Source organism: Carassius auratus, chromosome 10, assembly GCF_003368295.1.
Source record: "Carassius auratus strain Wakin chromosome 10, ASM336829v1, whole genome shotgun sequence".
NCBI classification, from domain to species: Eukaryota; Metazoa; Chordata; class Actinopteri; order Cypriniformes; family Cyprinidae; genus Carassius; species Carassius auratus.
Window position 1 is genome coordinate 7,504,288 of NC_039252.1, and position 26,559 is coordinate 7,530,846.

General features: G+C 38.8%; 4 protein-coding genes across 5 annotated transcripts in view; 2 read left to right on the plus strand and 2 right to left on the minus strand.

Annotated features, from left to right (window-relative positions):
* itga2.2 (integrin, alpha 2 (CD49B, alpha 2 subunit of VLA-2 receptor), tandem duplicate 2) overlaps positions 1–6,478 on the plus strand; it is a 27,058-nt gene extending 20,580 nt beyond the window's left edge. Inside the window, exons 18-29 of the mRNA XM_026274554.1 lie at positions 745–827; positions 1,249–1,390; positions 1,584–1,676; positions 1,758–1,834; positions 2,006–2,089; positions 2,900–3,002; positions 3,123–3,233; positions 3,340–3,450; positions 3,711–3,824; positions 3,902–3,991; positions 4,394–4,510; positions 4,596–6,478. Coding sequence (XP_026130339.1) covers positions 745–827; positions 1,249–1,390; positions 1,584–1,676; positions 1,758–1,834; positions 2,006–2,089; positions 2,900–3,002; positions 3,123–3,233; positions 3,340–3,450; positions 3,711–3,824; positions 3,902–3,991; positions 4,394–4,510; positions 4,596–4,691 — 1,221 coding nt within the window. The 3' untranslated portion in view covers positions 4,692–6,478. The remainder of the gene's footprint in view (positions 1–744; positions 828–1,248; positions 1,391–1,583; positions 1,677–1,757; positions 1,835–2,005; positions 2,090–2,899; positions 3,003–3,122; positions 3,234–3,339; positions 3,451–3,710; positions 3,825–3,901; positions 3,992–4,393; positions 4,511–4,595) is intronic.
* LOC113110427 (molybdopterin synthase catalytic subunit) lies at positions 5,634–9,726 on the minus strand. The gene is made up of 5 exons (XM_026274623.1): positions 9,590–9,726; positions 7,675–7,791; positions 7,432–7,585; positions 7,222–7,345; positions 5,634–6,597 (listed from the first exon to the last, which is right to left on the minus strand). Exons 2-5 carry the CDS (start codon positions 7,787–7,789, stop codon positions 6,511–6,513), a joined length of 480 nt encoding a protein of 159 aa, XP_026130408.1. The 5' UTR covers positions 7,790–7,791; positions 9,590–9,726; the 3' UTR covers positions 5,634–6,510.
* mocs2 (molybdenum cofactor synthesis 2) lies at positions 7,675–11,191 on the minus strand. Of its 2 annotated transcripts, none has more exons than XM_026274627.1 (4): positions 11,049–11,191; positions 10,744–10,868; positions 9,590–9,729; positions 7,675–7,791 (listed from the first exon to the last, which is right to left on the minus strand). In XM_026274627.1, the coding sequence occupies exons 1-3, from the start codon at positions 11,058–11,060 to the stop codon at positions 9,603–9,605; spliced, it is 264 nt and encodes an 87-aa protein (XP_026130412.1). In that variant the 5' UTR covers positions 11,061–11,191; the 3' UTR covers positions 7,675–7,791; positions 9,590–9,602. The 2 variants fall into 2 exon arrangements, with proteins under 2 accessions (XP_026130412.1, XP_026130413.1); XM_026274628.1 differs by having other exon boundaries at positions 10,744–10,865; positions 11,049–11,176.
* Positions 11,192–19,440: 8,249 nt separating this feature from the next.
* fstb (follistatin b) lies at positions 19,441–25,650 on the plus strand. Its single transcript, XM_026274602.1, has 6 exons — positions 19,441–20,415; positions 21,188–21,379; positions 21,545–21,763; positions 22,615–22,839; positions 23,112–23,342; positions 24,775–25,650. Exons 1-6 carry the CDS (start codon positions 20,331–20,333, stop codon positions 24,855–24,857), a joined length of 1,035 nt encoding a protein of 344 aa, XP_026130387.1. The 5' UTR covers positions 19,441–20,330; the 3' UTR covers positions 24,858–25,650.
* Positions 25,651–26,559: the final 909 nt, after the last annotated feature.

A 26,559-nucleotide genomic window follows, 5' to 3' on the forward strand; every position in this document is an offset into this window, starting at 1 on the left:
GTTTTAAGTGCCTTTGGTTTACTGTGAAGGACATGTGATAAGAAAAAAGGCAATTCATCTAAACGATTACATCAACTATGTCTGGAACTTTCAAACTATGATGGCCAAATACGATGATCCCCTTGATGAGCAACCCGCTTTCTAACATATAAAGACAGCTATATGTTTTTATTAATACAGACCCATTTATAGTATGCTATGTGAGGAAAAATAATGTTATGATAATAAATGCATATATATAATTATTATTAAAGTTTGATTAAATTATATATCTATATCCACACACACACACACACACACACACACATATATATGCATATTTTGATTGTAAATTATATCCCATTAATTGTATATAAAATAAACTAAGTACAAGATAAAATTTATTTTAGCTTATTATAGCAATTTTAATAAAAATATTATTCCAAAGACAATAATAAAAAAATTATATAATACAATTAATTCAGTACATACATCCCAAGGACAGATGAATAATGTTCTAGAAAGAAAATAATATATATATATATATATATCATTTTTTTTTTTTTTACAAAACTATAGATATCTATCTAATATCTATCTAATATTTCTATATCTAATATACTATTCAAATACTTTTTTAATCTCTCAATTTTTCCATGGACCACCATGGACACCAGTTTAAAAACCCTGACTCAAAATTGGAGAATGCAGAATAATGTCCAGAAACTGTTCCTAAATCCGCACTGTGGTTTTGGTTTGGTCCAGATCCCGTTCTCAAAGGACTGTGGTGAAGATGAGGTTTGCATCAGTGACTTGGTACTGACTGTGCAGAGTGAAGAGACACTTGGGTAAGATTTCCTCAAGCATACGACTGAAGGTCACTGCACACTTTCATTCGAATTCTTCACACGTTATAAAATAAATACGACCTTACGTTGTCAATCACATTTACATACCGCCTCTGAAACTTTCCTCCGTCCTAAAAAAACTTGGATCTGGTTCGATTTTCTGCGGGGGTTTTTGGCATCCGTAGCAAGCATTTTGATAGGAAAGACTGACAAAATAAAAAAAGTAAAAAAAACTCACAAGAACTCAGTGTGCAAGGACCCTAAAACAGTGCAAAATACTATACAACCATCTCTTATTAATGTGCATTTAGTCTCTAATTAACTAGCACGCTATTTAATTAGCAAAACATTTTGGCAATGCATCCGTTTATTCAATCAATCAAAAAAATAAATAAAATACAAGTTGTTTTTTTTTTTCTAGCAAAACCTCACTGGTGGTCAGCCAGAACAAGAGAAGACTCTCCTTCACTGTGACCGTGACTAACAGGAAGGAAAATGCGTACAACGCACGAGTGTCGGCCAGCTACTCCAGTAACCTGTTCTATGCTTCTGTTACACCACAGGTAATGCAAACTATTCATCATGTACCTAAAATCAGCAGAACAAAACTGGGCAGGAGGCTATGGCTTGCCAAACACTAGCATATACAATATTCTAACCATAACTGAAGTGCAGTATAAAATGCATATTTTGCTCACGTCACACATTCTTGTGTTGAAAAAAGCTATGTTTTGCTTATTCAATCTGATATTGCAGACTGAGGGAGCAGAGGTGAAGTGCACTCTGATGAAAGAATCAGACACACTTATCTGTCAAGTGAGTTATCCAGCGCTGAGGACGGACCAATCGGTGAGGCCGACATCTGTGAGCATTAATCTTCATACAGTAGCTGACTGATGTGATTGTAATGGTTTTGTATGTTTTCCACAGGTCACATTTGTGGTCAACTTTGACTTTAACTTGAATCGGTTTCAAAAAGATGCCATTGTTGTCTTTGAGGCTTTAAGGTAAACTGTTTTACCCACAGTTTAAATTTTTTTAACAATGACTTTTATCATTTCATTTTATCGCTGTGCGTATGCTAAAAGCTATTTAGAATATTGCAAAACATCTGACTGTCTAAGAATGATAATATTACACGCGTGACCTAAAGGTTATCGGTTCATTTTGCACTGCAGTGACAGCGAAGAGGAAACTCCTGCTGATAATAAGATCTCGGTCTCCATTCCTGTCCAATACAACTCTGAGATCATCCTCAGCAGGTCAGACATGAAACACATGCTCTCCCCAGTATTTCTTTATGACTGGTCTGTTACTGCATTCTGACATCTGTTTGTTCTGCTATAAAGTTTGAGGTCAGTTAGACTAATACTTTTGTTTTTGTTCAGAAAGGATGCATTAAATTGATCAAAAGTGAGAGTAAAGACATTTGTAATGTTTGAATAAACGGTTTATTTGCATATTAGATTGGTTTATGAAGGATCGTGTGATCTGGAAATAATAAAGGAATAAATTCAATTGTTTCATAAACTCATATAGAAAACGGTGGTGATATTCCACAATATTGCTGTATTTTTGCTTATCAAAATAAATACAGCCTTGGTGAGCATAGGAGACTTCTTTCAAAAACTATAAAAAAATATATATAAACAAAAATACATCACTGACCTCACAATTATTCGTTGTTAGAAAATGCGGAAAGTATGGGAACGTTACTTGTAAAAATCCTAATTAACCATTCATTATATCAGAAATTGTTTATTATACATCACTTTCAAAACCACTTTTTAAAATATATGTTTGCGTCTATGTTGAGTAGTTGTAGCTTTGTCAAATAAATAATGCAAGTTACTTTACTTTCTGACACCTGAGCTGGGCAAAAACAATATAATACATTACTTTCCATAAAAAGTAGCTAAATAACACAGTTAATTTTTTTTCTGGAGTAAAAAATATTGCAATATTGTAATGCACTGGTTTAGTAACTTTCCCTAAACGAAACCTTTTAACCCATCAGAATGTTTGACTACAAGTCCTCTCTCGCTGTCTTTATTATAATTTAATCTCTTCAGAGAATCAACCATCGATGTTTACCTGCTTGAAAAAGAGAACAGTTTCACATCCACAGTGAGGAATTTCAAGGACATCGGCCCAGACTTTAACTTTAATTTAAAGGTGAGTTGACTTGGAAGTGAAACGGATGAATCCCTCAGGCTCTTCACCGCTGCCATCTGTTGGTTTGCTTTGAACAGGAAGTTGCTGGTAACGCTGACGTGAGTGTATTTATTTCTCCAGGTTTCTACAGGAAGTGTCCCGGTCAGCCTGGTTTACCTCACTGTCTCGCTGCCCAACAGCACTAGAGCAGGAAATCCTCTCATCTACGTAACCAGCATTAAAACATCACCTGTGAGCATCCAAAACCTCACATTTATACACTCAACCCATCATAAACATGAGCGAACGCTTTCTCTGTGAATGTGGAAATGATTTGACACGATATTTCCCACAACAGGCTGAACAAATCCATTGTACAGACAGTCTACTGATCGACCCGTTTAAGATCAGGGAAAAACCTTATACAGTCCGATTCAAAGAGGAGAGTTTCAGAGGAACAGATGAACTGGTCAGTGCTTGTGGATCCTCATCTTAAAAAATCTTGAAATCCAAGAGTGCCGAAAACATGTGCTTTTGTTATTGTTCGTGACACACAAAGGAAGTACTAATGAATTAAGTATGAAACCCATTAATAATTATTTGCGTAATAAATGTTTTTAATTTGATCTAGATGGAGTTGATTTGCTTGATGACAAATCATGTCTCTGATTACAAATAACAGGATGTCTTTCTTTCCATCCGTACTGATCATCTGTTGGCCATCCACAGGACTGTCAAACGGCCACATGCCGCTCAGTGAAGTGCGTCCTGAAGGGCCTACAGGAGAAGAGTGATTATTATGTGAATGTGACAACGAACATATGGAATGGTACCTTTGCATTGGTAAATAAACTCATCTCAGTGCTTTTCTTGGATCAGTCTGGGCTAATATTGGGGTTAACAGTGTTTGCGTGTCACAGGCTGATTTCCTGTACACCGTGCTCTCTGTAAGAGCTGATATAGACACGTCTCAACCGGAGCTGCTGCTCATCGAACAGAAATCCCTGCAGGTACAGTCAAATCAAGACGGATCAATCGTTTGGAAATCAACATTTTTGCCTCAAATATGTGACATATATTTTTGCCAATATATATAAAAAAGAAATAATAAACAAACAACAAAATAAATCTATCTACATTTGCATTTAGCCTAATTGTTTAGCCTTTACTGTAAGATTGGAAATGTATTTTCTTTTCCTGAAATACATTTTGAAATACATTTTGGTATGTCAAATTTAAAACTACATGTATTTTCATTTTCAAAACTGTATTTCATTAAGTTTTATATTTAATATATTTTGCATATATTTAAAATATATTTTGGCCTGAAGAATAAATATATGAATTGCTGTATGGGATCAGCAGTCATTACCCAATGAAGGCTAAATTTACAGCTCAACTCTTGATTGCAGGTTGAAGTCAAAGTGAGCAAACCTGGAGCTAAAGGAGATGTTCCAGTGGGTGCCATTATAGGAAGTGTTATCGGCGGTCTGTTGTTATTGGCTCTTGCAGTTGCATTGCTTTGGAAGGTAATTTATTTTGCCGTTGTAATTTTTATTCAGTCTACATCTTATCATTGTCTTCTTTAAAAATCCATGTATTGTTTGCGTTCAGCTTGGGTTCTTCAAGAGGAAGTATCAGCCGATGATGAACGCGGCTGAGAATGAAGCGGAAAACCAGGAACTGGAGGAAAAGAGCGAGACACCCTAAGAAATCTGCCAAAACTCATTCGGCGTTATCACTGCTTCCCTGACAGTAATAGCCAGAAAAGTCTAGAGAGAGCAAACTGGGTTTTTAAAAATTGCCAATTTGATTTCAGTGCTGCAAGTCACATTTTGGCATTCAAATCCCATTCATCTTTCTTACGTCTTTTTCTCCTGCTTGACTTGAACTCTGGTGTTTTTGTTTTAGCATTCTTACCACTTCCATTCATTTCCTGAATAGTTAAGTATTCAGCTAACCCAAAGTATACTTCACTTTGCATGAAGCTTGTCAAAGTATCCTCCGTTTGATAGGCACTGGACACATGCGCACTAGAAAGAGTCACCTTTGTCCAGTGTCTGCGCTATTTCTCTTCAGAAGTTATGAGTGTCTTTGTACTCATTTAAACTCAAGTTGCGGGTCTCCATCCACTACAGAAGCAGTTTATTATTCTTGTTTGGTCTTCTCTGTTCCTTTTCTGACTGAGAAACAACGGCCTGGGACTGTGTTGCCACCTTGTGCACAAACTAGTCAAAAAAAAGTGCACGTGTGAGCTGACCGTACATTGTACAAGGGCTGTTCGATGGTTGTGGCTAGAAGGGATACAGCTCCAACCAGAAACTAACAATGAAATTGTATTTTCTTCCTATTTGTGTTTTTTATTAACGTCTACACCTACTCCAACACTAAACATAACCCTTACAATAATGTCAAAAATAGTAATTATTGTTGTGCAGTGTGCCAAAAATTATGCCCAGTAGCTGCTGCTTTATCCCTTCTAGCCTTAACCCTGTTCAGTTGTGGCTATTCACAATTAATTATATTTAATTATAATTAATTATACTAGGCCTAATGTGAAAATTGGTGGCATGTAAGTAAATGGACCTTTGAGTCATTGACTCACTTAATTGAACAAATTTGATAATTTTTTTATATACTGGAGTACTTAAATCCCAAACTTTTCCCACAAATTTTAAAGAATACTAGGCATACGTTCCAAATTATACAGTATCAGTGAAAAGAAGCCTTCACAAAATCGTAGTGAGATCATCTCTGCAATACCAAATTACAAACTCAAACATTTTTTTATGACCAAAGCAGCAATGCACTGGCAAAGCAGGCTTTTTGTAAATTCTACTGTGCCACTGTTGTCCACACAATGTAGAAATGAAGCAGTGCCACTGTATGCAACACATCAGGGAAATGGACTAACACTGCATGAGAAAACAAATGATTGTGACTACTTGCACAAATGAATCAAGTTAGTAATAAGAAACACTTTAAAAACTTAACATTAAAGATGTTAACTTTTAAGATGTTAATTAAACATACGTGTTTTCTGCATTGTTTCTTATTACTAACTTGCCATTTATAAACATTAAACAGAGCTTATTTTTATGCACAAATGTATAATGACATTTCAAACTAGTTGACTGCTTTAATGATCTAAGCATTAAATGATGTAGTCAAATATTCTGAAATCTCCAACATATTTGCATGTATATGAAAGTTTTAGTAAATTGCTACATGAATTCAGGGTTTAACTTCTACTGATGTCGTCATGTGACGTTTCAAGGAAATCTTTGAGACCCGTCTAATCAAAGACAACATAAACGACAAAGATTTCCCTTAATGTTTACATGATGTTTTTGCACTGGTACTTTTTTAAAGACTTTTTATTCAAGAGAAGAGTAGAATATGCTCTTCTTTTTTTTTCAAATCGTTGTTTCATCAGGTGTTACAGGAAAACTTTGAGCTTTGTATTTTTCCAATAAAAACCTCTTGATGCCTCGTGAGATTTACTGTAGCTCATTTGCTATTTAACAGTTCAGCTTTGTTTAGGATCTTTCCCAGTATCCCCCCACAAACACTCCTTGTTCTCTTTCCAGCACGGCTCCCCAGACTCGTATATTTCCTGAAAAGAACAAAATAATTACAAACATGTTCCAAACAATTGTGCAATGTAATATATGAAGAGAAATTATTACACTTTGATGGCATTAATTACAAGTTATTATACAAAAGGGAGGGTTCCACAAACAGGGTACACTGTGGTGTCTTATAACTTTATTATTTTTACTTAAAAACTTCAAAGATAATAATTATACTTAAAGAGGCACAAATCAAAAAAATGTGTTTTGCTAAAACTATTTGATTACATAAGATTACCTAGAATAAAAATAGCTGGCTTTAAATGAGAAATGTCTGTTTTTTAAGTCATGTTCACTTATGATGGGAAGACAAACAAAACTCATCCATTTTATCTTTATTAACCAAATTGTAGTGTTGACTGCATTTATCAACTTAAATATTGCCCATAATTTATTGCAAATGTAAGTTTAACAAAAATTAATTGTTAATAGCTTGCTATTATATTAAAATGGATTCTCAAGTTGTATCATCCATGTCTTTTTAGTGTTTATTACTAGACAGTAATAGTATCATACAAATCGATTTTAAAATGTGTTGTAAAAAAAGGCACCTCCTTCTCAAAGGTCTTTTTCTTTAGCTTATTCATGTTGTATATGGTTACACAGACCTTTTTCCAGATTGGCACAGTAGCTTTGAGTGTGTCGATGCAGTACTTCACCGCCTCCAGGGAATCCTTTCTGTGTGGTGATGAGATCCCAATTATAACACTAGCTTCCGTTACAGGAACCACACTGTGGACACGGAGGGAAAACATCCTCTAAATACAATGATGTTAAAGTGATTTACTTCTATTATCTAAACGAGCTTCGAGACTCACCCGAGTCTATGCTGTATGTTAATGTGTCTGACGCTGGGCCACTTGGTCCGGACCTCACTGCAGATCTTCCTAAGCTCGGACTCTGCCATTGGACTGTACGCCTCATATTCAAGCCGGATCACTTTCTTCCCCTCAAAATGATCTCTGGTAGTCCCTGAAAGAGGAGATCACATATAAAACTGATATGTAGCTGTAAGAAAGCCAAGTCTTAACCGAAGCAATGATGGCATTACAAAGACTGACCAATAAACAGAGACACAGCGCCACAGGAGGGACACGTAACAGATTCAGAAACACGATCAGCAGAGAGCTTGTCAACAGTGAGTGTAATTAGATCCTGACCCCCGTCTGCAGCCATACCTGCATAACAAAAAAAAAAAAATTATTTATAAAATAGGTTTCTATATAATGAATGTAATATGAAGTATACTATGATAGACTTACGTTGTTATGGGTTTATATTAATGTTTTATTATTATATACAGTTTTGTTCAAAATAATAGCAGTACAATGTGACTAACCAGAATAATCAAGGTTTTTAGTATATTTTTTATTGCTACGTGGCAAACAAGTTACCAGTAGGTTCAGTAGATTGTCAGAAAACAAACAAGACCCAGCATTCATGATATGCACGCTCTTAAGGCTGTGCAATTGGGCAATTAGTTGAAAGGGATGTGTTCAAAAAAATAGCAGTGTCTACCTTTGACTGTACAAACTCAAAACTATTTTGTACAAACATTTTTTTTTTTCTGGGATTTAGCAATCCTGTGAATCACTAAACTAATATTTAGTTGTATGACCACAGTTTTTTAAAACTGCTTGACATCTGTGTGGCATGGAGTCAACCAACTTGTGGCACCTCTCAGCTGTTATTCCACTCCATGATTCTTTAACAACATTCCACAATTCATTCACATTTCTTGGTTTTGCTTCAGAAACAGCATTTTTGATATCACCCCACAAGTTCTCAATTGGATTAAGGTCTGGAGATTGGGCTGGCCACTCCATAACATTAATTTTGTTGGTTTGGAACCAAGACTTTGCCCGTTTACTAGTGTGTTTTGGGTCATTGTCTTGTTGAAACAACCATTTCAAGGGCATGTCCTCTTCAGCATAGGGCAACATGACCTCTTCAAGTATTTTAACATATGCAAACTGATCCATGATCCCTGGTATGCGATAAATAGGCCCAACACCATAGTAGGAGAAACATGCCCATATCATGATGCTTGCACCTCCATGCTTCACTGTCTTCACTGTGTACTGTGGCTTGAATTCAGAGTTTGGGGGTCGTCTCACAAACTGCCTGTGGCCCTTGGACCCAAAAAGAACAATTTTACTCTCATCAGTCCACAAAATGTTCCTCCATTTCTCTTTAGGCCAGTTGATGTGTTCTTTGGCAAATTGTAACCTCTTCTGCACATGCCTTTTTTTTAACAGAGGGACTTTGCGGGGGATTCTTGAAAATAGATTAGCTTCACACAGACGTCTTCTAACTGTCACAGTACTTACAGGTAACTCCAGACTGTCTTTGATCATCCTGGAGGTGATCATTGGCTGAGCCTTTGCCATTCTGGTTATTCTTCTATCCATTTTGATGGTTGTCTTCCGTTTTCTTCCACGTCTCTCTGGTTTTGCTCTCCATTTTAAGGCATTGGAGATCATTTTAGCTGAACAGCCTATCATTTTTTGCACCTCTTTATAGGTTTTCCCCTCTCTAATCAACTTTTTAATCAAAGTACGCTGTTCTTCTGAACAATGTCTTGAACGACCCATTTTCCTCATCTTTCAAATGCATGTTCAACAAGTGTTGTCTTCATCCTTAAATAGGGGCCACCTGATTCACACCTGTTTCTTCACAAAATTGATGACCTCAGTGATTGAATGCCACACTGCTATTTTTTTGAACACACCCCTTTCAACTAATGCAACTAATTGCCCAATTGCACAGCCTTAAGAGCGTGCATATCATGAATGCTGGGTCTCATTTGTTTTCTGAGAATCTACTGAACCTACTGGTAACTTGTTTGCCACGTAGCAATAAAAAAATATACGAAAAACCTTGATTATTCTGGTTAGTCACATTGTACTGCTATTATTTTGAACAATACTGTAGATAAAATAAAAATATAGATATAGTGTTGGATTTGATGCCCACCTTATTAATGTCTTTAGCCTCCACTGAGGGGCGGTATAACGGCCACCTCGTCCCCGTCTCTGAGGGTCAGGGGCTGCTCTCCCAGAGGCACGTACTCCTGACGCACAGCCAGAACCACCTGATCCCGTAACACAGAGAGTCTGCGAGCAGGATACACATCGCAGGAATTAAACAGTACTATACATAATGAATAGAAATTAAAATAAAAATCAACAGATGCTCTAGTCCAGAAATACCCAAACCAGAGCCCAGGTGGTAAAGCCCACTAAAGCATATTTTAATTTCGATTACTATATTTCTCTCTTTTATGTTTCATTGTTGCAATAGTTGATTTAAAATGTTAAAAACAATATATATTAATATGATTTTAAAAAATGTAACATTTAAAAAGTTAATGTTTAACATTAGTAAATAAACGTTTAAATATTAGTTTAATTACTTATTTACTACTACATTTTATTATAAAATATTTTTGGCACATAGCCCTCCTCAATTAAGCTTGATTTATCGTTGTTTGTATTTAAAAAAGTTTGGACACCCCTGCTCTTGTACATTTGGAAAACAACACAAAGTAGTAATTTCTAGATAATTGATTTTACATTTTTAGATGCTTATCGAGTGTGCACAGAGCAATACATTTCACATAAAACGACTTCAATTCCGGGAAAAGTATGAATTAAATATTTACACTGCAAATATAATGCTCAGTGTTATTACATTAAATACTAATATATATATATATGTAATGTAATAACACTGAGCTGAACAGTTACAGTTTATAAACATGCTATTAACATTATCTTTGCAATTAAAAGCGTATAACAAAATATATAACAAGATATATCCAAAAATATGTATTAATAATAAGTATCACTACTATAATTAGTATTTGTACGTCAAAATATGCTAAATGTTATTACATGTAAATATATATATTTATTATTTATTATAACAATTATTGTTATTGCTGATATTAAGTTGTATTATTAGTGAAGTTTCACGCGCTGTAAACGAAGTCTCTGATTGGTGGACTGAGTTGCAACATATCATCTGTTTGATCTTTTTCTAGTTTTATCGCGTTGGTGACTTGCAGTTTGAAATCACTGATCTGAAAGTTTAACAGTGGTATTAATGTAGTTAAAATAATAATTCACCTTGGATGTCTGGTCTCCAAATGCTGCCACAGCCGTAGAGAGGATATGTTTGACGGAACCGTTATGTTTTCTGCTTTAAGTCCCGTTAATTCGGCACTTTTTGCAAAGTACAGAACCGACACCTGCTTAACAAATAACGTCACGTTAGATATTTATTAGAACAGAGTCCGAGAAAACTTCGCAAAACACTCAATAAGTTCACTGAATGCCGTGAGTGATTAACGTTAAGTAAACATGGCACGTTTTGTATTTTCGCTTAGGAGGTTGATAAGACATAGTATAAACTATTTTAATAGCAGACTTACCTCGGTATTCATGTATGTATATTGGCTGGACACAAGTAAACTTCAACCCTTCGCCGCGTGCGTCGGTTTGTCTTCCTGTGAGCCCGAATCCGATTGGTTTTGCTTCAGGTCAGCTGACTCGTGACACATGACGCTGTTTATTCCGGAACTCAATGGACTCGTGAATGTTTAAAATAACTTATTATTAATTCGCACTTCTTCTTATCTATTAAGTCTTAATTGAGTTTTTAACGTTGAAAAAAGCGGCGTTTAAACGTTCCTGAAATTAGCCCTACATTTCATTCCACCCTTCACCAGCAGATGTCCCCACATTTACAATACATAACAAAATTGAGACATTCACCAAAATCACAATTAGGTCCATAATTATAGTATAGGCTCACTTTATTCAGGGTTACTATATTTAGACTCATGTAAAGCCTTATGCGCGTATCTAACTTTTAAATCTATCAGTATAGGGAAACAATTTTAAAACAATAGATCAAACGCTCGTTTCGCCATTATTAAACAGCCGATGGCTGTTTTTGTTCAGTAAGACAATCCTGTGTGGCATTCGATCAATCCAGTGACATCTGCAACCACAAACCACAGCTGTGCAACTTATGTCCCCGTTTCACAGCCATTGTTATTAACAACGTGTGGCAGGAGACACTTGCAGAGTCTCATTTCTCCCCATTTTTCAACAGAGGGACAGCAAGGCAACACCCAGACATATCTGGCAAGCCAATTCAACATTTACTTCTTAAAACTAGTAACGTTATGTTTTATGTTACCAGTAGGCCTACTACTTCGTTTTACCTAATAATAGACTAAATAATCTAATTGTAAGTGCAATGTTTATATGTAAAGAAATGTTACTACTGACAGATAGTTCATAGATACCAGTATGTATAACTAAAAATAAGTTATGTGAAGTATTACATAATAAATTGTTACTAGTAAAACTAAAAAATACTTAAGTCAGGGTGGCACCATATTAAAAAAAATCTATGGAAAAAAGTACAGTGTGTTTAATTGACAGCAATGATGTTTAAAACATACCTATTGTTCAGCTGATTAAATGTCTTTCAATAGACAAGTACACCATAAAACAGTTTGAAAACTTTATACAGTGTGTGCCATTGTTAGGTTAGTAAGTTTTCCCTCACAGCCTCATTTTCATCCTTGTTGAATTCAATATGCTAAACCAAGGAAGGTCTATAACTGGTATACAAACATAGTACCATAGGTATGAATAGATAGATGCCATATTTGACCACTCTCGACATGTCCGCCATCATGGGATAGTCAGCGTGTCGACAATCACCGTAAAAATCAATGCGTTTGCACATTCTCTGGTTAGAAAAATCCACCAAGATTTAAATTCTTAAAGAAATGGAACAACCTTTCACAATTGAGAATGTTTTGGTTTGTGTTTTTATTAGTGGTGGGCCGTTATCGGAATTAACGTGCTGCGTTAATGGGAGACTCTTATTGGGCGATAAAAAAAATATCGCCGTTAATCTATTCTCAAAGTTGGGTTGAGAGATGGGTCTATACTAGACGAGCTATGATGACTTTCACCTTGATATTTTAGCGCGGATGTATGCCTAACTGAATTGCACTGTAGGGGGTGAGAAGAGTTTTCGAATGTGTGTGTATGCCTTCTGTGAAATTACCACGTCAAACGTGACGTGCTAACATGGATGCAGCTGAAGCTGCAGGGTTTGCTTCAGGGATTTTTCTTCCCAATGGAAACCTCGACAAGACAAATGCCTGTTTCACACATACTCCGTCTGCAGTGCGTGTACGTTACGTATGTGGTGCAGAAACAGCACGGACTCATACTCATTGTGCTTTCACACAGGACGCTACACTGCTGCAGACGCACCACTCCTGGAGTGCGCTGACGGGCCGCAACCGTGTCAATGCTGGAATCTGTTAACGGGTGCATAAAAAATATGGAACGCATACGCACTGCAGACGGAGTATGTGTGAAACAGGCGTAAGGTTGTTTGCACCTTGTGCAATGTGGAATAGTTTACAGCTTTCTCAAGCACTTTGTGATGCATTTTGGAAAAAGGAGATGAGCCCCTGGTCTAACGCCTGTTTCACACAAACGACTGCAGTGCGTGTGCAGTCTGTGTGCATTACGTATGTGGTCCAGAAGCAGCACGGACTCATGCTCATTGTGCTTTCACACAGGACGCGTTTGCAGTCCGCTACTGATCTTTGGCTGTTTAGTCCACTAACTCAACATTTGTTCATTATTTAGATTTCAATATATAAAATATAAAAAATCTTTCATAATCATAGACGTTAGTTTAAACTCAATAAACAACATATTATTCATGCATTTGACTTATTTAGCCTACTTTTCTTGTTAGGATAACGCAAATATTACAATTAAAACACCGCTGACAGAAACAGTCATCTCTCGTGCCTTTTGCATTTAAATCTTTATTACAAGCAATCCCACGGGTCTTAATGAACTTTGTTTTTCCTGCTTCCATAAAAGTTAATATATTTTGTTGCCTCGTTTATCTAAAGGTGTTCTTTTTCTAGTTTTAACCCTAGCCAAACACCCATGTGTTGCGTGTGAAACACAGTAGGCTTTAATCAGCGCCGCCGCTCCCACCACGCGCATAACGCACTGTGCGTAGGGCACCAAGTGCTGAGGGGGCACCAAAAATAGCCTAATGAATTTTTTTTAAATGCCGGTATTATTTCATTAGCCTATAGAATTAGCCACATTTTAGCCATTGATATGTAACAAAAAAGGGGGAACAAGAAAGATATTTAATAATTGCTCTATTCTAGTCTAGAAAGTACACCCCCTCCCCCATGCCGGATGGTCCGTTCCGGTTGTTCGCGTGGGCAAACTTTTTTTCTCGGGGTCGGGGTGGGGGGCATCATAAAGGAATGATGCTTAGGGCACCAAAATGGCTAGCAGCAGCACTAGCATTAATTAGTATACATTTATTGTGAAATTACTGCATTTTCGTGTCAATCCATGTTAATTTTTACCGCAAACAATGTGCTGTCACTTTAATTCAGCACATGCAGCACAGCAAAAATAGACTCGGTATGTAAACGATCGCTGCACTGCTGCAGACGCACTGCTCCTGGAATGCACTGACACACCGCAACCTCATGCAGTGTGAACGCTGAAATCCATTAACATGGGTGCGTAAAAAAATAAGCAACACATACGCACTGTAGACGGAGTATGTGTGAAACAGGCGTAATGCACCACCTGGCTTGAGAAACCTATTCTAAAAGACTTACTTTTAGTCATTATTTTATTTGGGTAGCACACATATTCTGAATGCCTTTGGCAGAATTCAAATGAGCCATTTTAATCTAGATTAATTCCAAGATTACAGTGAGATTAATCTAGATGCCCACCACTAGTTTTTATTTATGTATACCTCAATATTACAGGTCACTTATGTAACACCTCATCTAAACTGCAAGTGTGAAACTGGTAAACGCTCCAGTTACTCATGTAACCTCGGTTCCCTGAGAAATGGGAATGAATGTTGCATCGTCGTTTGATGACTGCTTAAGGGAACTCCTGTTTACTGTATAACTGAAGCCTGATTGGTTAACGTTTGTGTAGCTGCACAAAGCATAGCCAACCAGTATATAAGTCGACTTGGAGTGCCATCTCATCAAAATCATATGACTAAAGCGACAGCCATCAATCATGTGCAGCTATAGCATGGCAAATTACGCAACACTCTTGTTCCCCTATTTGAGTGAACCTTGGTTACGTGAGTGCCTGGAACATTCCCTATTGAAAGGTTACTTCAATTGCATCGTCGTTTGACAACTGCTTGGAGAACGTATCCAATAGCGTTGTGCTATAAGTAGATGCAGAACTTAGCCTGCTCCACGTGCTCAGCCCAGGGACACTCAGCGAGGGCTCCATAGAGGCATAGAGGTGTCTTGTAGATGGAGCTCTAGCCTCTAAAATGCAATTAGTGACTCGCTGGGAGATGGCTTGATTCTCGTCGAGCGGCCAAACATCAAGGCTACCCAGTTCCGGCTGGGGATGCAAATCTTTCCCTCTGCCTGTGAGAGAAGGTCTCTCCTCAGTGGTATTGACCACAGTGCTACAGATAGCAGGTAGATCATCTCTGGAAACCAGGCTTGTTCCTTCAGAGAGGGGCCACAAGGAGGAGAGAGCACTTTGTGTCCCTGACTCGCCTGATAACCGCTGATAGTGAGATGAGTTCTTTCTGTGCTCAAAGCAGGAGATGTTGAGTGATCCTGTGATGGGGATGTGACCTAAGGCTGCCTTGGCGGTTGATAAAGGCTACTATAGTCGTGTTGTTTGAGTGGACCAGGACGTTGTCCCCATTTAAGGTTGACAGGAAGGTTTTCAGGGCCAGCAAACAACCATCATTTTGAGGCAGCCTGAATGTAAGCATCGCTCATTGGTCACCCAGGATTGTCGTACACCAGATTGCCCTCATACAGAACGTCCCAGCCCGAGCTGGAGGCACCCGTTGTGACACACTTCCTTCTGGAGGTCGTTCCAAGCTGCATGCCTAACAGAAACAGGCAGGGAATTGTCCATGGGGCCACAGCTTTGACACAGCAATGAGTTTCCCTGACATAACCACGGCCCAGGCGCTAGGCGTGGGAGCGAACGTGGACCTTTAGCCAATATTGACAATATTGAAGGGGCCGGATGCTCAGGCATTGAACAATGCCGTCAGGGAGTTTACTGGTGTAATCCAAGCTTGAATTTTCACAGAGTCTATAAATGTTCCCAGAAAGTCACTCACTGTCTGGGAATCAGAAAACTCAGGTTGAATTGATTTTCAGCCCAAGACGCTCTAGGTGGTTAAGCAACAACAACATGTGAGCAAAAATGTCCCATTCTGATATGGCCAGTCGTAGTGGTAGTTCAAAAAGTGTATTCCCACCAGTCTCTGAGGGTAAAGAGCTGTGTCTACATACTCCGTAAAAGTGCAAGGGGCCAGGGACAGTACAACAGAGGGACAGTGTACTGACCACTTCCTCAAAGTGAATCTCAAGAACAGTCTGTGACAGGGCGCTATTTGGATGTAAATGTAAGCGTCTTTCACCAACAAAAAACAGTCCCCAGGCATATTTGTGCGAGGATCTGTTTAAGTTAACATTCTGGAAAGCTGTTGCATGAGGGTCTGGCTCAGATATCTGAGATCAAGTATTAGTCTGATCCCACTGTCTCTCTTGGGAACATGGAAGTAACGGCTGTAAAAACCTTACTCACTGTTTGCTATGGAAACCATTTCCAGCAGTGTATGTACTTCGGACCAAAGAACATGCATTGTCCAGTACCGAATTGTGAATAATACCTCTGAAGTGAGGTGGCCTGAAAGCAAACTGGAAAGAGCAAACCTCATTCCATGGTTTTTAGTATCCAGCTTCAGCTTGACACACTGGGGATTGCTTTCCAAGCAAAGAGCCAGGCAGCAAGCGGTTACTTTCCTACTAATGGCAGTTAATGGCACAGGGGCAGGGAACTGGCATTTGCAGTATGAAGAAAGGAGAATTGCTCTTGTGGGTCCACTATCTCAGTGGTAGTTTGCTTGGGCATGTGCTGAATGAGAAGGATGTGCCTAGCTTGAAAATAATTTTCATCACTCAGTGTTAAACAGATGTATGGAAAGCAAGTGTGAGCTTTTTTTGATGAAGTTCAAGCCTTAGCATGAACTGATCCTTTCTTTTTCCTCTCAAAAGTTCTACTTTGCTAGACTAAGTGGTAGCCCCCGTGAGCACAACGTCAGAGTAGGCATGGTCCAGATGCGTCTAATCTGAAGCTGTCAGTATTCTCCTTTTTAATTAACCTAAAAAGATAAAACAATTAATTAGCGAACTGGTCAATCTACGCTCCTACTCTCACCTATGGTGATGAGCTGTTGGTCATGACCAAAAGGACAAGATCCTGGATACAGGCGGCCGAAATGAGCTTTCTCCGTAGGGTGGCTGGGCGCTCCCTTAGAGATAGGGTGAGAAGCTTGGTCACTTGGGAGGAGCTCAGAGTAGAGCCGTGCTCCTCCACATCGAGAGGAGCCAGCTGAAGTGGCTCGGGCATCTATTTCGGATGCCTCCTGGACGCCTTCCCAGGGAGGTGTTCCATGCACATCCCACAGGGAGGAGGCCCCGGGGAAGACCTAAGACATGCTGGAGGGACTATGTCTCCCGGCTGGCCTGGGAACGCCTCGAGGTTCCCCCGGAAGAGCTGGAGGAAGTGGCTAAGGAGAGGGAGGTCTGGGCGTCTCTGCTTAGACTGTTGCCCCCGCGACCCGGCCCCGGATAAGCGGAAGATGATGGATGGATGAGGGGTGTTGATGATCCTCAAGTGTAAACACACCATCAGATCAAAGTGCTGTGTATCCGCCTAAAAAGGATAAAATAATTTGTGCAAATGAGGGGTTAATCCTCACATGTAAACACACAATTGTGGATCAAAGCACTGTGGGAAGAATAGAGCATACAGAAGATGTTCTGGCATGTGATCACACAAGCCTGGTTGCTCACCCCTGTGACTTTACTGTTTCATCCTCTGAGGCAGCTTGGTGGGGAGAACGTAAGAGCGAGAGGGGCGGGGCCACCTTCATTAAAGAAGGCAAACCAGGAGTACAGCAGATCGAGACACATACTCTCACAGTGAGAGCGATCTGTCTCAGTGAGCACAGCCTCAGCACTGGCGTAGCCCAGGCGAGTGGCACACTCAAATCTGAGGCTGTCAGTGATATGAAATCACTGATGACAGCCTTTACTTCGTAAAATCAAAGCCTGATTGCCGTTTCTTCCCCAAGGTAACTGGGAGGGGAGAAACATAAGACCAGGGGAAGCGGGGCCATATTTATTGAAAAAGGGGAGCCACGAGCAATGCAGGGACAAACTTGTGCTTTCGTCTGTGAAAGCAGCCTGTCCCAGTGAGCATAGCGTCAGCAACACACACACAAATGCAAAGCTGTCAGCGATCTGAATTGCTCCATGTAAGAGCAATCTCTTACACATCTCATGTGTAAAACACATCAGCAGATCAAAGTGCCTGCGGAAAATGAGCACACAGGCTCTTGCCAACGTGAGACCATTCAATCCCGTTTGCTCAGCTCCGTGACGGCACCACTTCTTTCTCCGTGCTCGCTGAGAGAGGAGAAATGGGAGAGCGGGGTTGCCTTCATTTAAGAAGGTAATTCGGGAGTGGAGAAGAGTCTCTGCATGGACACTGCCGAGACAGGTGACTCACTCACTGCCATTCTGCATCATGCAGGGATTCCCCACCTGAGCCACACTCGCGGTGCAACATTTGCAACAACGTCACAGAGAAATTGCTCAGGAATTGCTCTAACCAGCGAGAGAGCCATATCGGAAGGCGTCTCGCTTCTTCCACTGCCAGTGTTCTTCTACAGAGGCAAGCTGAAGGCTGTGCTTCTTCCATCTTCAGCTTATAGATCACAGAGTCAGCAAAGAGATGATCTCATCACTGAAGCAGAAGATTCTGATAAGATGGCGCTCCAAGCTGACTTATATAGCGGTTGGCTCCACCTTTTCTGGTGGGCTTGAACACCATTTGTTTGTGCACAACCAATCGATTAAACAAGAGTTTCTCTAAATATTCATCAAACGGGAGTTACATTTTAATAAGGGAACTAAAAGGGTCATCTACTTGTGCAACGTCAGCCGCTTAAGAGGAGTTTGTCGTGTCACGTCGCATCACTAATAGTTTAGATTGAGTGTAACGAAACACCCTGATTGCTTCCTTTTGAAGGAGAATTTGTTCTGCTATATTTACAGGTTTGACCCTGAGGACCAAACAACTGTCTCAACTATTATTAGAATAACTGCCCTTCTTCATTCTATTATTACCCATCAAAATTCACAGTAATAGGCCACTTTAAAAGGTTAACACTCATCATCCCATCTGAAATAGATGAAAAAGTGTTGGATCCATTGAATGCAGAGAATTTGAAAAGTTCATACGTATTCCCACGGCACAGATACTGTTGTCTCTATACATATTCTAGTCTGATTTGCTGTACAGTAGAGTATATAGAGCTTTAATGATAAAGAGTGTAGTAATTTAATATTCTTTCTCCATGTTGTATTATTTATTTTTTGGTCTGTTCCCTGTTCTTGTTGTATTAGCAAATTTTTAATGAACAAAAATACATGAATTAAAGTATTTTTTCTTTATTCTTTCTCTCTTATATCTTTCTCTCTCTCTATTAAATTAAATATGTGCTTTATTGGCATGCAAATTGTAACAATGTATTGTCAAAGCATAGTGTTTACACTGAATCAAGAATGAATAAATTAAATAATAAAAAATGTATGCATACATAAAAGAAATTGCCTAGAACACATTGACAGTTTCTCTCTCTCTCTCACTATACACACAGACACATACACACACAAATGTTTTATTAAAAGAACATGAAATTCCAGGTTAGACATCGGCCCATTTCCCTTATAATTCCCCTTATCTGTATAATACCATAATTTAATGAAAATAAATCATAATAACAGTAATTATCATTGTGAACTTGTATTTTTCATCATCTTATGCTGTATTATGATTTTTGGCAAGTACAATCTAAAATTGTCAACCCTGTTGCCATATGTTTGAAAAAAAAAACTGGATATTTGCAGAAAGATATCTTGTAGTTTCAAGATTTTAAGAGCAATGTAATATTTAGCATACAACTCAACTCTGTTATTCTTATACATAACATTTCAGCCTCATGGCACATCCCACTTTATTAACATTAACATTTTCTTAGAATGTTTACAATCCTACAACAATCAAAATGTTACCCCATCAAAAATAAACTAGTATTTATTGTGCAATTTTGCATAACTGATTTGTTTCATAAAGTTCAACTTCAAAGTTTGGCATATGCTGAAAGAAGAAAATATTATGCTGTAACAATCAGCTTTCTTTCCACATTAAACACAAACAGACCCCAAATCACTTTTCTACTGTTTTCCAACTCTTTGAAACCCCCCCCCCAAACTCAGCCCCAAATCATAATGTTGCACTTGAGGGGAGAAAGTTTCTAGACTTCCAAGTGTCACCTGATAAATTTCGGTGGGCAAACTATTACAATGCTCTCCCCACCCCCCTATGAAGTATGAAGACCGCCCACCACAGGCATCCAACTCGAGACCCCATATAGATTTAAAAAGCGAGACGGATTCGGTGTGTATGACAGTCAGTGAGTGCAAAGCATCGGGAGAACATCTGTCCGTCTGTAGCCCGTCTGTCTCCAACGCGCGTCTCCACTTTTTCTAGGGATGCTACAGTTACCGCAGCTCCGCCAGAGCGTGATCGCGCTTCTCATATGGTTCGCGCACTTGATGGAACAGCAGAAAGTACAAGGTAAAGTGACACATATCTTTCGCGTGCAGTCTGAAGTCTGAATGGGGGATGTTATGCAGTGAAAAAGCCATTCATGCGTTTATTTGGACTTGAGCAGCGGTCCGGTTGCGCGCTGGTGCCTCTCGTGCGTAAAAACTAAGAAAAATGATATGAACTTGTTTTTGAGACGCCTATAAGAATTTTACCATATATATTTATTTTAAAGGCACTTCTGTCAGACGTTCTGTCAAACTTTGTGCAATAGCAAGTGTGGTATTTTTTTTATTATTTATGATGTTTAAAATGGTATTATGTCTAAACGGTTGAGCATGTTGCCGAACAATGCACACACACAAAAAAAAAAAAAAAAAAAATTGCTTGCACAACCACAATATAGTGTTTCTTAAGTGTCTGAGTGGATTCAGATGGCAGAATGACTCTTTGAAAATTTGGAATTTAAACCCGAGTTCCTTTTTAAAAATACCAGTGAAATCATTTTCGAATGTTTTTTTTTTAAGCTTTTACCTGGATCAAGCGAAATCTGTGGTTATTTCATAATGTAAGTCGTCACTAAAGATGTAACCAGATATTCAATACTGAAGGGACCAAAGTTAGAATTTGTAGACATGTAAAGTAAAAAAAAAAATTCCAGCATGTACCTCTCAGTGTCCAAAGTAGTTGTGGCTCTACTTGGCACTATTTGGTTTCAGTAAGCTACATTCAATTACATGCCTGGTATGAGTGATATATAAGCAGAATATTATTCAGCACGTAATAAAGTGGCTCTTTGCAGCTGGGAACTGCTGGCTTCAGCAGGGCAAGAATGGGAGATGCCAGGTTCTCTACATGTCTGGGATGAGTCGGGAAGACTGTTGTAGAAGTGGTCGTTTGGGCACAGCGTGGACCGAGGAGGATGTACCCAATAACACGCTCTTCCGGTGGCTGATCTTCAATGGCGGTGCACCGAATTGCATCCCTTGTAAAGGTACCACATAAGAGTGATTTCATCTTTTGAATGACTTGCTTTGAACTGTTAGCCTATAAAGATTTCAGACAGGAAATTAAAGGGAATGTTTATGAACATTGTGATCATTTGTCAGTCCAGAACTGACATGTCAATTAATCATAGCCTTCTTTATTGATTCCACAGAGACTTGTGATAATGTGGACTGTGGTCCTGGAAAGAGGTGCAAAATGAACAAGCGGAATAAACCTCGCTGCGTATGTGCCCCAGACTGCTCCAATGTCACCTTTAAAGGGCCAGTGTGTGGCTCTGATGGGAAAACATACCGGAACGAATGTGCCCTTCTTAGGGCTAAGTGCAAGAGACACCCTGACCTGACTGCGCAGTACCAGGGAAAATGCAAAAGTACGGTCACTTAAACCTGAAACCTTCAAATTAAAAATGAAATCTAAATTTAAATGCTTAAATATTTAAAAAAAATAACATGCTCCATCTCTGAAACAACTTTTTCATTGACAACAGGAAGAATGCAAGAATTGCTTTTAAGAAACTTGCATTTTTGTTTACATTTGGTAATGTAACACACTTTTCATAATCCACTCAATTCCCAATGGATATAGAAAATTTAGGTCCCGACTTACATTTATCTTGCCGAATATCCTGTTTTATGATATTTTAACATTACAGAACGTCACATTAACATCACATTACAGAATTAAAATGTTCACCAAATACTAATCTGCTCTGCCTCTGAAACAATTTTTCGTTCCGGTGACATCATGCAGGCCATGCGATCTCATTGGCTCATATAAGATCAGTTTAAACCAGCATTTTAAATTACATTCTGTTATGTACAGTAACACCCACTTTTGACGAACCCCGTAAATTCCCAATGGATACTGCAACTGTAAATTCCGACCAAAATTGTCATTAAATATCCTTTTTCACTCAGAAATATACCACATTACAGAAGTAAAATGGTTTCAAATGCTGTTTCACGTTGACTCTTTAAGTCTAAAACTCAGACTCAATTCTCAATTCTTTAAATACAATGTGCATTTAAAAGGAACTGAATGATATCTTGCTAGTAATTGAATGGACATGCATAATCGCATGTCTTTTTAATAAAAATACTATGCCTACTAATGCACTGACAAAGTATAAAGTTATAGTTTCACATCAGTATCACGTAACCTAGGTGTAAAAGTTTGTTAAACAGAAGCTGCCAGCATTGATGGATTATTATTTTCATACAGAATCATGCGATGATGTGCAATGTCCTGGAAACTTGAAGTGTGTACTGGACCAGACCAACAACGCCTACTGTGTGACCTGCAACCGACTTTGCCCCGAGGTGACCTCACCGGAGCAGTACCTGTGTGGGAACGACGGGATTGTGTACCCCAGCGCCTGCCATATCCGAAGGGCCACGTGCATCATGGGATGGTCCATTGGAGTCGCCTACGAGGGGAAATGCATAGGTGAGAATAAGTCAAAATCCTGTGCTTGCACAATCCTCTCTTAAACATGTGGTTCTCATTACTCTGTTTTCTGTTGCAATAACATATTCATGTTTCACATGGGTAGCTTTGACTGTTGCTGCTTTTCTGCATTATTTAATACCTCCTCAAACCACACGGAGTGGAATAAGACTAAAATTAACGGCCGAAAGGGGCTTGAAAATAGGTTTTATATACAGTTAAGTGAAATCATATTTTGGGAAAACTTCTAATTTTCTTTGTCTACTCCACAGACGCCAGGTCCTGTGAAGATATCAAATGCCGGGAGGGACGGAAGTGTCTTTGGGACAAGCGGACGGGACGGGGACGCTGCGTGGTGTGCGAGGAGACCTGTCCCGAGAGTCGTCCGGGCGACAGCGTCTGCGCCGGCGACAACGCCACTTACCCGAGCGAGTGCGCCATGAGGCAGGCCGCCTGCTCTTTGGGTCTTGTCCTGGAAGTCAAACACTCGGGCTCCTGCAACTGTAAGTAGAGGATGCTAAACCTAGCCGCACCCATGTCCCGCATTCCCTCCCCCTGCCGAAAAACACCCCTCTTTCTTGCCCCTCCCATTGCGCCCACGAGGAACACGAGGACTGTCGGAGAGAGAGCGTGTATTTGCCATTGTGTCGGCTTCCTAACGCAAAGACTTAACTCAGTGGCGATGAGATGTTAGAAGTGTCCGGGACAGTGCAGTTGTCCCCTGCTCCTCTCGTTCGATGAGGTGTAAAGCCAAAATCTTTGAGGTCAAGCCTGGAAGGATTTCCGTTTTGGGATGCGAGACAGTTTTGAACATGCTGCTCCTCTGATTTGGTTTCACTGTCTGCGCATCAGAGACAGAAACGTGTCTGACGGTGTCATGTGGAAAGTGCATAGGGACGTAAACTCGATTAGCGTGCTCTGTTTGTGAATCGTCTTGTTGTTTTCGCCCTATGGCAGGCTGACCGACTCTGTGATGGACAAAGAAAAGCGTAACTGGTGCCATTATGGTGCACGGCCAGAAATTCACCAGTTACAAAAGTGACAAAAAATGCCCTGGAAATATAAAATATACGGGGGCAGAATTTGTTTTTTTTTTTATGTGTATTTTAATATATAGATGTATTTCTGACGCATATTTTAATTGCAGTTTTTGTAATGGTCAGTATGCTATGTTTTATAAGCCCAGAAAATCAAATCCGAGAGACAAATATTGTCTGCGGACGTTCATTTCTGACCCCAGCTAACATCTTTAACACCTTTTGTCTATTGTCTCTATGTAATAAAGGGAAACTCCATTTTTTTCACTGTCGGTTTGTTATGTCCATTTTGCGTAATGTGAAAAAAAAATAATAATTTAACCATATTCTGTGTTTCGTAAGTATTTTAAATAAAAAAAGCTATGTTTTCATCTAGAAGAAAGGACTTTCTTCACGTTTCTAGAAAATATCACTTTTTCATTTGAACCTTATAATGATTAAAATGTGGGACATAACAAATCTCATGTGGGAAAAATGTGATTTTATGTTTAGCAGGAACATGTTTAGATGATCAGTTGTTAATGCCCTAAAGTAGAACCATATTTCACCGGGCCGAGTCTGTGTGTGGTATTGAAGAATCATCATCTTCCAAACAGCGATATTTTTGTTTATACGAAGGGATTACGTAGTGTCTCTTTGCTTGATTTGATTAGATTTTATACAATGACTTGACAAATACAAGAAATCGTCTCCACTAATAAAAGACAGAGGTAAAGCGCCATTCCACAGAGAAACTCAATCCCACCCTCTGGTTCCTCTCTGAGCTGTGATCCCACAACCTTGTGTGAATTGCAAAGCATCAGTTAGAGATGCTTTTGGGAGAAAGATGCAGTAAGACTCTGTGCCTGAATGCTGTTGTGTTTTATACTAATGCAACAGCTGCTATATTCCTCCGTAGCTCTCTCTGAAGAGACGGATGAAGAGGAGGATGATGAAGATGACACGGATTATAGCCATGAATCTCTGTTACTGACTGGATAAACCACCGTCAACAGCAGGACTCCATTTGAGCACAGAGTCGTGTTCATGTTGTACAGACGCGGACTCTTATTTATTTTCCACAGCCACGTGGAAGATGCTTATTGTTGTAGATGTTTATTTATACTTGGTTTTTTTTTTTTGTGCCTTTTTTATTTATACATTTATAGTCCAAATAAATGATCTCTCTCGTCTTTCCTTTGTCGTCTTTGAAAGAATATTATTTATTATAATGTGCAATGTTACTCTATGTAAGATAAATGTGTTTTGAAAAGTGTTACATTTTGTGAAGCTAAAAAAAAAATCAAAAGAAGAAAAAAAGAGAATAGTTTTCATCATTTCCCCAAATGAAATCTGCAGCGAAACATGCATGTGTTTTATTTATCAATCTAATGTTCACTAATACATGTACTTTGTAGATCTGGATTACAATCAAAGCTGACAAAAACGGCTTTGTCAGTCAAATCTGTGTCTGATTTGTTTTCACTCTGACACCAAAAATTTGATTTGTTTTACAGAAATCATGTTAATTTTAGTGTTTTCTAAAAAGCGAAATATACCCGTTTTTGCTAATATTTTTCTGTTTTTATGTGGGTGCTCAGACAGAGCAGTTTATCGTATGTTGTATAAAATTAACCATATCAACTTTAGCATTGTTTTCTTTCCATATATTGTTTGTCCTTTTATTTTAGAGATCCAGCTATAAATTTCTAGTTTTGTATTTGTATGTAAATGTTTAATGTATATAAAGTTAATGATGTAAAGATGCAATATAAAAAGTAAAAATTGAACCAAATATGTCTCCTACTTCACTGGGGTTGAATTTAAAAGATTACAGCCATGAAACTAATCTCTGGAAATCTCTCCAAAACCTTCACAGAAATGTACATTTTAAAGAACCTTTAAGAACTTAATTGGCCCTGACCTTGAATCCTTAAAGTGGAAATTTGTTATTCCTTTCTAGTCACAAGCAGATTGCCTTGAACACACACAAACACACACACACAAGCCAATCCAAATTCTGCAGAAGCCACCGGAACTGTCTGAGCTGCAGCGAGGAAACTAATTTGCCAGGAAGTCACACAGACGGCTAATTGGAAAGCAGAGCGACAACACCTCTTTGCTTTGCAAGGCTTCATTAGATGCTTATCATTAATTCAAACCCACTGAGATGTTTTTCAGACAGTGTGGGAACTCATTTTTCTTCATCTGATATTGCCACACAGATGCCTTAAAATATCACATTAACTGGTTTTATGAAAACAGTTCTGTCTAGACTCTAAGTTAAGCTCTTTACGAACAGAGCATCCAGTGACCTCCAACTTACTTTGGCTTCACTGAAACTGAAGTATGAAGAGAGACAGTGTTCAGGAAGGTGAAGTGTGTCTACGCTGAATCAGCAGCAGTTGTCATGAGGGAATATGGGCATCCGGGTCTCGCTGATACCTGCTGGGCGGCATCTGTGATGGCTCAGAAACAGGGAAGAGTAATCATATCTGAAATGACTGCAATGAGGAAGATGGTAATCAAGAGTTAACACTTGTGTCACTGTCTCTAACTTTGTTTTGAACAAAATAGCAGGCCACCACTATAACAATGTTAAGAAACAGGTGATGTGACATGAAAGAGGAGAGACTGTTTCCTATTCTCACGCTGATGAAGTTAAAATCCTGTGGTCAGGTTTTACATTTTATATTTAATCCTT